Consider the following 15,707-nt stretch of genomic DNA (forward strand, 5'->3'; position numbering starts at 1 on the left):
AGGAAGATAGTGGGGTAGAAAATTAATATACAAAAGTCAAGAAGGCAACACGTCCACAACAACAATCAGTGAGAAAACATGTTGGAAAAAAAAGTTTTTTCAAAAGCAAAAAAAAAAAAGGCTTCCCTGGTGGCTCAGTGGTAAAGAATCTGCCTTTCAATCAGTTCAGTTCAGTTCAGTCACTTAGTCGTGTCCGAATCTTGGCGACCCCATGAACTGCAGCACACCAGGCCTCCCTGTCCATCACCAACTCCCAGAGTTTACCCAAACCCATGTCCATTGAGTCGGTGATGCCATCCAACCATCTCATCCTCTGTCATCCCCTTCTCCTGCCCTCAATCTTTCCCAGCATCAAGGTCTTTTCCAATGAGTCGGTTGTTTGCATCAGGTGGCCAAAGTATTGGAGTTTCAGCTTCAGCATCAGTCCTTCCAATGAACCTAGGACTGATCTCCTTTAGGATGGACTGGTTGGATCTCCTTGCAGTGCAAGGGACTCTCAAGAGTCTTCTCCAACACCACAGTTCATGGGCTCAGCTCCTGGTCCGGGAAGATCCCACATGCTCAGAGCAGCCAAGCCTGTGTGCCACAACTATTAAACCTGTGCTCTAGGGCCTGGGAGTTGCAACTACTGAGTCCTTGAGCCACAATGACTCAAGCCCGCTGCTCTAGAGCCTGTACTCTGCAACAGGGGACATCACCTCAATGACAAGCCCTCACACCGCAACTACAGAGTAGCCCCCTGCTCACTGCAACTAGAGAGAAGCCGGAAGGAACAAAGAGCCTTCAGTGTGGCCAAAACAAATACATAATAAAATCATCTTTTTAAAGGCAACAAAAGTTAAAATATATAAATCAATTTAACAGGAAATGAATAAAACCCTGATAAGAGGAAAACTTCAAATATAGTTGAAGAGCACAAAAGAAATACATGGAAAGTCATATCCTGTTTTTGAAGTTTTATCACTCTTAATGTGTCTACTTTCAATCTATAAAGGTAACATAATCCAAAGAAGACAACATCCGAATTTTTCTTTTCTTTTTTTAGAAGGGCATGGTATGGTATGGTAAGATAGATTAGAAAGCTGATTTTTAAATTCACCTGAATAATAAATAGGTTCTAAAATGAGGAGCAAAGAGGGGGACTAGCCCGGTGAGATACTGTAACACCACAATAACTTACAAAGTGTGGGGCAGGGCATATGTGGGCTGAAAGATCAATAGGACAAGAGGGAAACCCCAGAAATAGACCCAGATTATAGAGGAATTTAACAGATGATGAAGCACTTTAAATCCAGAAATATTTATTCACTAAATAATACTGGAAAACTAGTCAGAGATCTGGGATAAAAAGCGGCCAGAAAACTGGCAAAAAAAAGAAAAAAATTAAGTGGGATTCTTACTGAAAACCTTTGTACACAAGAAGTTCTAAATACAAACACCTGAATAACCAAAACTTTAGAAGAAACCAGAGAATGATTTTTATCACCTCAAAGTGGGACACGCCTTTCTAAGAATGATTCAAAACTCTGAATAATAAATATGACTGCCAAACGAAAAATAGTTTATTACATAAAAGTGATTATGAGCAACACTGCTTATATAGATGATAAACTACGGAAATAATGCAACATAATAGGCAAAAAGCTAATTTCTCTAATATTTTAAGAAATAAAAAAACAAACCACCTTGGGCTTCCCTGGTAGCTCAGTGGCAAAGAAAGAAACCGCCAGCCAATGCAGGAGACACGGGTTCGATTCCTGGTCTGGGAAGATCCCACACCCTGCAAAGGAACGAAGCCCAAGCTCCCCAACTATTGCGCATGCGCTCTGGAGCCCAGGGGCCGATACGACGGAGTTCACACGCTGCAACCACTGAACCAGGAGCGCCCTAGAGGCCACGCCCCACCGGAGAAGCCACTGCATTGAGAAGCCCACGCACCGCACCCAGAGGGCAGCCCATGCGGCAAGAAGACCCAGCACAGCCAAAACAAATACACAACATCATAGGCTGCTAAGTCACTTCAGTCGTGTCCGACTCTGTGCGACCCCATAGACGGCAGCCCACCAGGATCCCCCGTCCCTGGGATTCTCCAGGCAAGAACACTGGAGTGGGTTGCCATTTCCTTCTCCAATGCATGAAAGTGAAAAGTGAAAGTGAAGTCGCTCAGTCGTGTCCGACTCCTAGCGACCCCATGGACTGCAGCCTACCAGGCTCCTCCGTCCATGGGACTCTCCAGGAAAGAGTACTGGAGTGGGGTGCCATTGCTGCGTAACCTCCCAGAAAAGTATTCCATTCTAAATATTATGAATACAGTTCATAAGAAACGCTAATTGCTTGTAAGCCCATGAAAAAATGCTCAATTTCAAAAGTAACATTGTGAGAAAAGATCATCAAAGCTATCCTAAGCACCATTTCCCCGTATCAGATTAGCAAAGATAAAAAATGTGGCCATATTGCAGTGGGGAAGGGTACACCAGGGAGGGAGGAGCTGAGAATCCGCTAGACCAGCCACTAGGCAATACCGGAAACATTGTATCAACACCGGGCGCAGCAATTCCACTTTCAGGAGCTTTCTTCAGATATATTTGCACACTGAAATGACTGAATAGTAGTTATTCACTGAAACACTGTAATAAAAAGAATGTAAACAACCTAAATTCTAACAACAGGAAAACAGTGGGTTGTGGGTTTTTTTTTTCCCTTTAATGATATCTCGGGAGATCATTCACATTAGTACTTGTATGTTCTTTTTTTTGAAGGTTACATATTGCACAACGGGTTCGATTTCTGGGTTGGGAAGATCTCCTGGAGAAGGAAATGGCAACCCACTCCAGTATTCTTGCCTGGAGAATCCCATGGACAGAGGAGCCTGGTGCGCTACAGTCTGTGGGGTCACAAGGAGTCAGACATGACTGAGCGACTAAACCACCACCACCACCACCACCACTTCCAGAAAGGCACTTTCTGCCTGCCAGACAACCTGTGTCTTTAAGAGAAAGGTCATGGGTCATGGTTTTTGGGCTTCCTTTTCTCCAAAATCACTGCAGATGGTGACCGCAGCCATGAAATGAAGACACTTGCTCCTTGGAAGAAAAGCTATGACCAACCTAGACAGTATATTAAAAAGCAGAGACATTACTTTGCTGACAAAGGTCCGTCTAGTCAAAGCTATGGTTTTTCCAGTGGTGATGTATGGATGTGCCAACAAAGGTCTGTCTAGTCAAAGCTATGGTTTTTCCAATAGTCATGTATGGATGTGCGAGTTGGACTGTGAAGAAAGCTGAGCACCGAAGAACTGATGCTTTTGAACTGTGGTGTTGGAGAAGACTCTTGAGAGTCCCTTGGACTGCAAGGAGATCCAACCAGTCCATCCTAAAGTAGATCAGTCCTGAATATTCATTGGAAGGACTGATGCTGAAGCGTCAATACTTTGGCCAGCTCCAATACTGAAGCTCCAATACTTTGGCCACCTGATGCAAAGAGCTGACTCACTGGAAAAGACCCTGATGCTGAGAAAGATTGAAGGCAGGAGGAGAAGGGGACGACAGAGGATGAGATGGTTGGATGGCATCACCAACTCGATGGACACAAGTTTGAGCAAGTTCTGGGAGTTGGTGATGGACAGGGAGGCCTGGTGTGCTTCAGTCCATGGGGTTGCAAAGAGTTGGACACGACTGAGCAACTGAATTGTGGCTAAGCTGGTAAAGAATCCACCTGTAATGTGGGAGACCTGGGTTCGATCCCTGGGTTGGGAAGATCCCCTGGAATAAGGAAATGCTACCTAATCCAGTATTCTGGCCTGGAGAATTCCATGAGTCCATGCGGTCACAAGGAGTCGGACATGACTGAGAAACTTTCACTTTCATATTGCACCACTGTGAAAAGGGGGTAGAAAAAGAACCTTTATATGTATTTACTTGTCTATGCCTAAAATACCTTGACAGAAATCACTAGACATCAAGAGGCTTTAGTTGCCCCATAGAAGAGGACCTTGATGGACAGAGGAGAGCACAGACATTCCTTTTGCAACTCACAGAAATGGGTTCAATCTCTGGTTGAGGAAGACCCCAGATATGCAGCAGAGAAACTAAGCCTGAGGGCCACAGCTACCTGAAGCCCGCACCCTAGAGCCGGCGCTGGGCAACAAGAGAAGCCACCGCAATGAGAAACCTGTGCACCTCAGTGAAGCGTAGTCCCCCTCGCTCCAACTAGAGAAAGCCCACGCACAGCCACACACGCCCAGCACAGCCAAAAACAAATAAGGCAAAGCCTGTTCTCAGTTCAGTTCAGTCGCTCAGCGTGTCCAACTCTTTGCCACCCCATGAATCACAGCACACCAGGACTCCCTGTCCATCACCAACTCCCGGACTTTGCTCAAACTCATGTCCATTGAGTCGGTGATGCCATCCAACTATCTCATCCTCTGTTGTCCCCTCCTCCTCCCACCTTCAATCTTTCTCAGCATCAGGGTCTTTTCAAATGAGTCAGCTCTTCACATCAGGTGGCCAAAGTACTGGGTTTTCAGCTTCAGCATCAGTCCTTCCAGTGAACACCCAGGACTGATTTCCTTTAGGATGGACTGGTTGGATATCCTTGCAGTCCAAGGAACTCTCAAGAGTCTTCTCCAACACTACAGTTCAAAAGCATCAATTCTTCGGCGCTCAGCTTTCTTCACAGTCCAACTCTAACATTCATACATGACTACTAGAAAAACCATGGCCTCGACTAGATGGACCTTTGTTGACAAAGTAATGTCTCTGCTTTTTTCAAGGGTCTTATATTTGAGTACTGCATTCTGATGCTGTTGTAATAAGGGTGGGGAAAAAAGCAGGCTTTTTCTTAGTTCAGTAGGGTGTAAATACAGGTCTCAGTACTTAGGAAAACAGGATGACAAAAATCACAGCTATTGTCTGATGACGCCATCTCTGAAATTTCTAGCTGTGAAATTTTCTTGAGAATCTGGAAAAGAAACCTGAGTCCCTGAATAAAAGTTTAGAAGAAAGGGGCAAAATGAGATTGCCAATACCAGTTAAAAAAAGGAAAACTCAGTTAAGGGTAAGTAAATACGAGGTCCTAAGCACAGGAATATTAAAATCGAATCATGGCGTGCACTGTGGTTTCAGGGGTCACATACCACATACTCCCAAAATTACGAGTTAATAGGGATGACCGGCTTTCAGATGTCAATAACATAAAAACTCAGAGAAACTTTACAGCTTTGACACCTCATTTGGAACTACTCGCCTAAGTGAATATAAAGACTCCAGACTATACAACCCAAGAGGTTCAGGAGAACTCTGACCACAGAGGCGTCTGAGATGGCCTGATTACAGGGCAAAGTAATGACTGTGGAATACAGGCAGCTGGCCAAAGGGGAACGCTCCGAGTAGTCAGCGCTCACTTACGGAATGAACAACAGCCACCAAACTGAACCCCAGTTGGAGGGAAACGCACGCATGAGTGAGGACTGTGCATCATCCAAACCCACTCGGCAGGCAGACTCCAGGACCAGCGCGGAGGGTGCGCCACGGCCCAAGGGCTGTTGAGGGCAGGATGGGTGCCCGGTGCCCAAGAGAGGACGGGCCGCCCCCACCCCGCCAAGGGCGGGCCCTGCAGCTCCGGGGACCACCGTCCATCCCGTGGAGGAGGCTGAGAGCGTGGAGCATCAGTCCCGGGAACTGCGCGGAGCAGTGAAGGGGGCGGAGAACACGCCTTCCCATCTGACAGTCCCTGTTACTTGTTCTCAGCAAGTTAAAACAATTCTTTTAATGTAAAAAACAAATTCTTTTGAAATATACGAAGCATTTTTTTTTTCAAGAAGGTTGTTCCCCTCCCCACCCCCGATTATTATCGAAGGAGGGAATTTCTGTCCATGCACCACTTACTTTTCCACTGATGGGATTCCTACTCCTTTCTGAAAGGGGATGTTTGCGTTTTAGAGTTAACAGTCTTAAACGATCTCTTCTTATGAAACAAAAGGCAGGCCAGGTTTTGGCAAATGTCGTGCCTGCTGTGGAACTGTTAGTCTCTCAGTGTCCGACTCTCTGTGACCCCATGAACGGTAGGTAGCCTACCAGGCTCCTTTGTCTATGGGATTCTCCAGGCGAGAATACTGGAGTGGCTGCCATTTCCTCCTCCAGGGGATCGAACTCGGGTCTTCCACATAGCAGGCAGATTCTTTACCATCTGAGCTACTTTCACGTGGCTACCTTCACCTTTACCATCTGTGTCCTTCACATGGCTGCGGTCTGACAGTGAAACCGTGAGCATGGGTAAGACCACCACAGGGGGGACAGGGTAGTGAGGATGAACGGAGCCCAGGCATCACGAGAAAGCACGGACGCCAAGTTACCCAAAGAACCTGCCGGACAGCTGGGAGGACAGCTGGTGTAACCCTCCCAGCTCCTCAGGGGAGAGCCCTTTCTGAGCTCAGAAATCCCTTCTGAGCATCAGTCAGAAAAGATAAATCAGGTACAGGGTCCCATCAAGAGTTAAAGGCTACCGACAACCTCCTACTGCCCTCCCCTGGGTACGTTTAAACCCCGGGGAGAACAGTGAGGTGGACAGAGCCCACCAGCTTCTGCTGGCTCTCCTGGCCCAAGAACCTCAGGTAAGCAGGACTCAAGAGGGAAACTGGCAGGTGATTTACCCATGGATGGTCAGTCCAGTTAACCTCAGTAATCGCGGACTGTGGGCCGACAATCTGTATGGTGTAGGGAGCTACCTTGTTGTTGTTTTTTTTTTTACTTTAATCCTCCAGTAAATAAAAGCAGAACATTTTAAGCCTGGCTGCGCTGTACTGCATTAAAAAAGTTAACAGGGCCTGCAGGTTTTGGCACGACACAAACTAAAATGGGTTGATACGAAGAAACTTCAACCTGGTTGGCTTTGGCTGGCCGTTACATCCTACAACTAGCACTTTGCAAACTGTGAACCAGTGGGCCCCTGCTGTGTGCCGATGCTTCAGCAGCCACTCTGGGAACTGAGGAAGCGAACTGAGGAAGCCTCAGGGAGGGCAGGGTGGCAGGGTCACTTCAAATGCAAAAGCTCTATTATCTGCTTATAAAAGGAACTATTTTAATGGATATTAGATTTGTTAACCCCACTCCAGAGTCCCTGCCTGGAGAATCCCCGGGAAGGAGGAGCCTGGTGGGCAGCAATCTATGGGGTCGCAGAGTCGGACACGACTGAAACAGCAGCAGATTTATTAAAACTGATATATTACAAAGCTAATTTGATAAGATTTCATTTAATAAAAGTCTCATTGCTTAGAACTGGAAGGAGGGGGGTGGACTCTTTATCCTAAACAATGCTCATTTTCTTGAGCTGTTTATGAGGAAACATTCACTGTAGTTTGTGGGATGAAGGGTAAGATATGATTTCCATCACTTTGAGAAAAGCACCGTTTCTCTGAGCCTGAATTTTCTCCAGCGTATGAATGAAGGGTAGACTGTCTGTTCCATATAGACAATAAAAAAAAAACAAAGACAGTATTTTTTAAAAATTTTTATTGAAATATAGTGATTTACAATGTTGTCTTAGTTTCAGGTATAAAGTGATTCAGCTACACATATATATTCTTTTCTTACATTCTCGTCCATTATAGGTTATTACAAGTTAACTGAGTAGTTACCTGTACTATACAATAGGTCTTTGGTAGTCATTAATATCTATTTTATATATATGTATATTTTCATCCCAAACTCCTAATTTATCCCTCTGCATAAAGCCATAGGTTTGCTTTCTGTCTGAGTCTGCTTTGTAAATAAGTTCATTTGTATCATTTTTCTAGATTCCACACAAAAGTGGTATCACATGATATATGTCTCTGTCTGACTTACTTCACTCAGATGATAGTCTTTAGGTCCATCCATGTTACTCTTATTTTGGGGGGCTCCAAAATCACTGCAGATGGTGACTGCAGCCATGAAATTAAAAGACACTTACTCCTTGGAAGGAAAGTTATGACCAACCTAGACAGCATATTAAAAAGCAGCGAGACATTACTTTGCCAACAAAGGTCCGTTTAGTCAAGGCTATGGTTTTTCCAGTAGTCATGTATGGATGTGAGAGTTGGACTGTGAAGAAAGCTGAGCACCGAAGAATTGATGCTTTGGAACTGTGGTGCTGGAGAAGACTCTTGAGAGTCCCTTGGACTGCAAGGAGATCAAACCAGTCAATCCTCAAGGAAATCAGTCCTGAATATTCTTTGGAAGGACTGATGTTGAAGCTGAAACTCCAATACTTTGGCCCCCTGATTCAAAGAACCAACTCACTGGAAAAGACCCTGATGCTGGGCAAGATTGAAGGCGGGAGGAGATGGGGACGACAGAGGATGAGACAGTTGGATGGCATCACCAACTCAATGGACATGAGCTTGAGTAAGCTCCAGGAGTTGGTGATGGACAGGGAGGCCTGGCATGCTGCGGTCCATGGGGTTGCAAAGAGTCAGAAACGACTGAGTGGCTGAACTGAACTGATGTTATACAAATGGCATTCTTTCACTCTTTTTATGCCTGAGTAGTATTCCATCGGAGAAGGCAATGGCACCCCACTCATGTACTCTTGCCTGGAAAATCCCATGGATGGAGGAGCCTGGTGGGCTGCAGTCCATGGGGTCACTAAGAGTCGGACACGACTGAGCGACTTCACTTTCACTTTTCACTTTCATGCATTGGAGAAGGCAATGGCAACCCACCCCAGTGTTCTTGCCTGGAGAATCCCAGGGACGGGGGAGCCTGGTGGGCTGCCGTCTATGGGGTCGCACAGGGTCGGGCACGACTGAATCGACTTAGCAGCAGCAGCAGCAGTATATATATATGGGACAGAGGAGCCTGGTGGGCTGCTGTCTTTGGGGTCGCACAGAGTCGGACACGACTGAGGTGACTTAGCAGCAGCAGCAGCAGTATTCCATAGTTATATATCTACCACCGTTGATGGACATTTAGGTGGCTTCCATGTCTTATTGAGAATAGTGCTCAAGGAACATTGAGAGGGCATGCATCTTTTCAAATTATGGTTTTCTCTGGATATACGGTCAGGAGTGGGACTGCTCGATCACAGAACAGCTCTATCTTTAGTTTTCTGAGGACCCTCCATGCTGTTCTCCATCGTGGCTGCGCCAGTTTACAATCCCACCCATGCTGTAGGAGGGTTCCCGTCTCTCCTCACCCTCTCCAGGTGTGCTACTTGTAGACTTTTTGAGGATGGCCATTCCGATTGGTGTGAGATAGAATCTCATTGTAGTTTTGATTCAAATTTTTCTAATAATTAGCAATGCTGACCATCTTTTCACGTGCCTTTTGAGGAGAAATGTCTATTTAGATCTTCTGCCCATTTTCTGGTTGGGTTGTTTTTTGATACTGAGCTCTATGAGACGTTTGTATATTCTGGAGATGAATCTGTTATTCACATCATTTGCAAATATTTTCTCCCATTCTGTAGGTTTTTTTTTTTTTTTTTTGTAAATGGTTTTCTTTGCTGTGCAAAAGCTTATAAGTTTAATTAGGTCCCATTTGTTTATTTTTGTTTTTATTTCCATTATTCTAGGAGATAGATCCAGAAAGATATTGTAGAGATTTACGTCAAGGAGTGTTCTGCCTATGTTTTCCTCTAGTTTTATAGTATCCATCTAACATTGAGGTTTTAATCCATTTTGAGTTTATTTTTGGGTATCATATTAGAAAATGTTCTAATTTCATTCTTTTACATGTAGCAATCCAGTTTCCCCAGCACCACTCATCAAAGAGACTGTGTTTTCTGCACTGAATATTCTTGCCTCCTTTGTCACAGATTAATTGACCATATGTGTGTGGGTTTATTTCTGGGCGTTCTGTCCTGTCCATTGGTTTGTATTTCTGTTTTTGGGCCGGTACCACACTGTTTTGGAGCTCTGTAATATAATCTGAAGTTAGGGAACTTGATCAGTAATCCTCGGGCCAGGACAGAATTTGCTGCAAATAACACCAAACGGGCCACTAATGAGCACTCTCGCTGCGTCCCAGGGTTCAAACAGCCTTGGTAACTCTGAAATACTTCTCATGCATTACATAAGGGCTGGGATACGATGGAGAAGACAAGCCTTTTCGGGAGTATTAGATAATTAGTGAGAAAAAAGACTCACTTGAGGTTTGGATAACTGCGTTCCTTAAAGGGTTCACACCTCCCTCAAAATTATCCCGACATTCCTCCTAGGTCAAAGTCCTACCCCAAGGATCTGCACCAGCAGTCACTAAAACTGACCATTAATGTATCAAGAATCCAGCAGAATACTGAGGCTTTTCCCACAACATCCTAGCTTTGCAATTTTTCTTCAAAATAATGAACTGGCATAATAAGGATTTTTCCTCTTTAATCTTTTTTTTTTTAAACAAGAAATTATATGAAAGCCAGTAAGACAAAATGCAAACCTAGATGTTCTTGTAGTAACAGTAATCAGCCCACTGTGCACAAATTCCTCATCACCGCAACCTGGCTATGCTGGGCAGTAAATCTCCCATTGATGTTTTTCACAACCCATAATATTGAACAGTGTCATTTTCATGAGTATGTGGGCCAGGATTTCAGAATGTAAAACATTTCGAATTTATAAAAACAAACGAACCATATTTACATTACAAAAATATTTACCACAGGGTTCTTTGAAGCAATAAGCTCCTCTAGTACACTGAAAATACAGTGTAATGTACAATGCATTTGAGTCAAACTTTTGGTTCAAGAACACACCTACTGCACTGAGCAAAGAAGTACATGGGGATGCCAAAGTCACACCCAGTTTGCAGTGGGGACACATCCAGCAATCACTACTGCATCTGACAAGCACGGACCATGCCATTTGTGAGGTGCATGAACAGTGTGACTTACATCAGTGACTCTGAAGTCATGGAAAAGCCTGGTGCTACCACCACCTACCATCTGACCCCTCCCTCACAGCTCAGCTGGGAAAGAATCTGTCTGCAATGCAGGAGGCCTGGGTTCAATTCCTGGGTTGGGAAGATCCCCTGGAGAAGGGAAAGGCTATCCACTCCAGTATCCTGGTCTGGAGAATTCCATGGACCGTATAGTCTATGGGGTCACAAAGAGCTGGACATGACTGAGCAACTTTCACTTCACTTGGGTCTGAACCTGTAGTAAATATCTTCAAACATTATCTCTTTTAATTCTCACGACAAAGTCTCTGAGCAGGCTCAGACTCATCCTCCAGATGAGAATTAAGATCTGGAGAAGGTGCACTTAGGGGAAAAAAGGCCTGCTTTTTTTAAAAGGGCCACAATTTAGTAAGCCAAACAGCCGGATTTATGAAGTTAAAATATGAAAACAAACAAACAATAAACATGAGAAGAGGGGAATAAACCCAAGGAAAAGAAAACAAATTTTATTCCGGAAAGACAAAGGAGCAAAGTCTCTTTAAAAAGTCACCGACAAATGAGATGAGGATGAGCAGCTGCAGAAGGTGGGGAAATAAGAATAAGAGAAGCCAGTCTGTGGACTTGGATGGCTTTGCCAGTGGCCCCCAGGTCCTGCTCTCTTTGCTTCTGTTGTCTTTCTTCTGCTGGAAACAAATAGGGTGGGGGGGAGGCGGGGTGGGGGGTGGGGCGGAAGGAGACCCCGGCCCAGCACTTAGCTTTCAACACTAGGTTGGAGCCTCACCATCTCAATGAAGCTCCAGAAGGGCCCTGCCCCCCACCCCCAACCCCCCACAAACAACTACACCTCCCTCTGCACTCCCTTACCACAGAGACACACCCCCGGAGCACAGGTGACGGTGTGTTTACATCTATCAGGAGATCCACAGACACGGATTGAATAAATCTGCTTTAAGTTAACAGTCTAAAAAGAATGAACTGATGACGATGTGATGATATGGAAAGGCGTGCACAGCCAGGCTACACGGTTCAGCAAAAAGATTAAGTTTTGCATCTGCATGCGTGTCTGCGTACACGTGCCACTACTGCTCACGGGAAATGTCTGGCACAAGCACACACACAGTCAACGGATCCCTCCAAGGACAGAAAAAGGGCCAGAAAGAGGAGGAACCCGACTTTTCACTTCCCAGCCTTCTGTAAAATCCTGTGTTTATATACATATATTTTTAAAATGATTCAATTGTGATTTGTGGGGGGAGAAAAAACCGAACGCCACCACCTTGAATGAGCATCCTTTTCGAGGAAAACCACCTAAATGACAATTTTAAAACCCCAGTATAACTTAGGCTCTCGGTGTCCACAGAACCAAAACCATTCTCACATGCTTCCATAGTAACTAAGAGCCTGAAAAGCACAGAAACGGACTCGGGTGCCCACGTTCCGAGGAATTTCCGTTTCACAGCATCTCTTGATTTTTGATGTCTGGTATTAGTAATGCATACACCATCTATAGGAAGGACTGATGATGAAGATGAAACTCCAGTACTCTGGCCACCTGATACGAAGAACTGACTCCTTGGAAAAGACCCGGATGCCAAGACTGAAGGCGGGAGGAGAAGGGGACGACAGAGGAGGAGATGGTTGGATGGCATCATCGACGCCATGGACATGAGTTTGAGTAAAATCCAGGAGTTGGTGATGGACAGGGAGGCCTGGTGTGCTGCGATTCATGGGGTCACAAAGAGTCGGACAGAACTGAGCAACTGAACTGAACTTTTGCTACTTCTACCATACTTTAAAACACAGAAAACATCCCAGCTGCTGTAACATCTCGGAATAAAATGTGTTACCTTTTGAATGAAAATAATAAGTACTAAAACTAAATGTACATATTGCCTATCCCTGCCTCCCGCCCCCCTTTTTAAAATTCATTTATTTTTTTACCTTTTGGCTGCTGTGTATAGCATGCGGGATCTTAGTTCCCTGACCAGGGATTGAACCTTTGACCCCTGCAGTGGAAGCACAGAATCTTAACAGTTGGACCACCAGGGAAGTCCTCCCAATTCTTGCTTTTGGTATTTTCCAAGCTACAGAAAAGTTAAGAGAAAACGAAGTACCAAGAAAACTGAAACCCTCACACACTAACGCTAAGAACGTAAAACTGTGCAGGTGCTTCAGAGAACTGTTTGGAAGGCCCTTAAATACCTAATATAAAGTTAGCATTGTTGCGTTACTAAGTCACGCCCAAACCTTTGCGACCCCATGAACTGCAGCCCGCCAGGCTCCTCTGTCCATGAGGTTTTCCAGGCAAGAAGACTGGAGCGGGTTGTCATTTCCTTCCCCAGGGATCTTCCTGACCCAGACAGGGAACCCGCATCTCTTGCACTGATGGGTGGGTTCTTTACCACTGAGCCAAAGTTAGCATATTACCCAGCAAATCCACTCTGAGGTATATATCCAAGAGAAATGGAATACATGTTCACACAAAAACCTGTATTAGATTAATGCTGCTCAAAGTAGCTTTAATCATAATAGTCAAAAAGTGAGAACAACCCAAATGTCCATCAACAGATGAATGATAAATAAAATGTGACGTATCCACACAACAGACTACTACTGAGCCATGAAAACAAATGAGGAACTGATATCGGCTACAACAGCATAATGTGTTCAAAGTTCATGCATAAGTGAAAGAAGTCAGTCACAAAAGACCACAGACTATACAATCCTATATACATGACCATGTCCTAATCAGGCAAATCCATTGAGACAGAAAACAGGTCTGTGATTGCCTGGGTCTAAGAGAGAGAGGGAATGAGGAATGATGGATTCTGGGTGTGGTGTTTCTTCTGGGGAGGGGGTGATAAAAATGTTCTAAGATTAGACAGGTGTGATGGTTGCACAACTTGAGTATATTAAAACCACTCAATTATACACTTTAAAGAGTGAATTTTATGGTATTAGATCTCAATAAAGCCTTTTTTTTTTTTTTTAAGACATCAAATTAGACCCATAAGGCTTTCAAGCAGAGTCAGCAACTGTTAGTATGTTGGCTTTCTTTCTCTGTTGCTTTCTTTCTCCCCACATGCATGTGCCTGCGCGCACACACACACACAATTTATGACCAGGCCATTTAAAATTTAGTTATTATTACACTTCACTCCTAAATACTTCAGCAGGTAGAGCAGTTGCCCACATAACCGAAATATGAACATTAGACTGGGGGAATTTAAAGCTCTTATTTAACATATACCCCATATTCAAATTTATCAAAAATTAGGTATCATATTTGGTTGTTATATCCCTGTCATCTCTTGAATCTTAAAAAAAAAGTCCTGTCCTTTTAATGACACTGACACATTTGAAGAATCCAGGCCAATAAATGGACAGAATGTTTCTCAATTGTGAACACGCCTATTTCCCTGTGAACTAAGTGCAGTTAGGCATTTTCGGCAGAACACCACACAGCTGGGTCGTGTCTTCAGTCCTCCCTACCAGAATCCTCTATTATTGTGCCAGAACGCGTCAACTGTGGCGGTAAGGTGGTTCACCGCAGGTCTTGGTTAGGACAGGGACTATCAGATTCCTGCACTATAAACGTAGCTTCTTCCCTCTGTAATTAATAATCTGGAGATGACTAAATTATCTTGCATCTGTGTAAACATGAAGTTTCCTCAATGGTCTTGCCCCCAAAGGCTTTAAGCATCCCTTTTGAGCCCTCGCTGCATTCACGTGACCAACCACTCCTCTCAATTTTATTCCACATACTCAAGAGAGTTGGCTGCGATTTCAACCCGGCTGCACAGCGGCCAGAATCACAGGGGGCTCTAGGTATGAAACCCCGGTCAGCGTATATTCCAGAGCGATGGATTCTGATTTAGTTACAGTAAGGGTTGAGACTGCCCGAGTTAGAGGGAGAAAAACCTTGCATTCTCCTTTGGCAAATAAGGAAACTGGCGCCCGAGGAGATTAAGAGGCTATGGCACAAAACTTGTTCATGGCACCGTTAAGATTTTTAATTTGCATTTTAAAATGCAATTCCTTCCGTCCCCAAAACCAGAAAAACGAGTAACTTTTGTTCGGCCTACAGAGTGTATTTCTGCTTCCAAGGTTACAGCTGCCTTTCTGGCCCTAGACCTTTGCATTCCTCTTACAAGCGAGAAAAGGATAGTCTGATGGTTGAGCTCCTCGGACCGCAGTGCGAAGTCACAGCTCAAGCCCCCGGCCGGGCTGGATGTCCAAGGGGCCAGACGGTTGCGCGCTGCAGCCCAGGGGCCCTGCACGCCCCCCAACCGCGGCGGCAACCCCGGCGGACGCCGCTGCAGAGCAGCCAGCCGCGCAAGCGAGATGCACCTGGAGGGGGACGCACCTGGCGGAGGATGCACCTGGCTGCTCCCACCTGACCCGGACGCACCCGCCCAGGGAAACTCCGAAGTGTGCCAGACCCGGGGAGACCACAGAACCTGAAGGCCCACCCCACCCCCCCACTTACCCCAGCGTGATAAACCTTGTTCGCTCTTTTAATCTTAATGTCCAGGGTGGTCCCCATCGTGAATACTCCGCTTCGCGCACCACTTCCTGCCGCGCGTGATCGAAAGGCGGGGAGGGCTCGCCCCGCCTCTCCGCCCGGGGCCCCGCCCCTTCTCCCCGCCCGCAGCTGCGTCACGTGACCCTGCCCCCGCGGCCAGTGCGACTCTCCCCCTCCCCCCACCCTTCTTCTTTCCGGCGCAGGGGCGGGCCTTAGCGTGGGTCGAGGACTGTCACTCTTGGCCCGGCCTCCCCCGGGCGTGAGGGGCGGGAACGAGGAAACCCCACCCCTTCCGTAAAGACCACTCTTGACGC

The 15,707-nt window shown here is 45.6% G+C and overlaps 1 protein-coding gene across 1 annotated transcript in view; it reads right to left on the bottom strand.

Moving 5' to 3' along the window:
* VPS26C (VPS26 endosomal protein sorting factor C) overlaps positions 1-15,503 on the bottom strand; it is a 34,394-nt gene extending 18,891 nt beyond the window's left edge. The window contains exon 1 of the mRNA XM_061424790.1: positions 15,358-15,503. Coding sequence (XP_061280774.1) covers positions 15,358-15,414 — 57 coding nt within the window. The 5' untranslated portion in view covers positions 15,415-15,503. The remainder of the gene's footprint in view (positions 1-15,357) is intronic.
* Positions 15,504-15,707: the final 204 nt, after the last annotated feature.

Source organism: Bos javanicus, chromosome 1 (assembly GCF_032452875.1).
Source record: "Bos javanicus breed banteng chromosome 1, ARS-OSU_banteng_1.0, whole genome shotgun sequence".
In the NCBI taxonomy this organism is placed as follows: domain Eukaryota; kingdom Metazoa; phylum Chordata; class Mammalia; order Artiodactyla; family Bovidae; genus Bos; species Bos javanicus.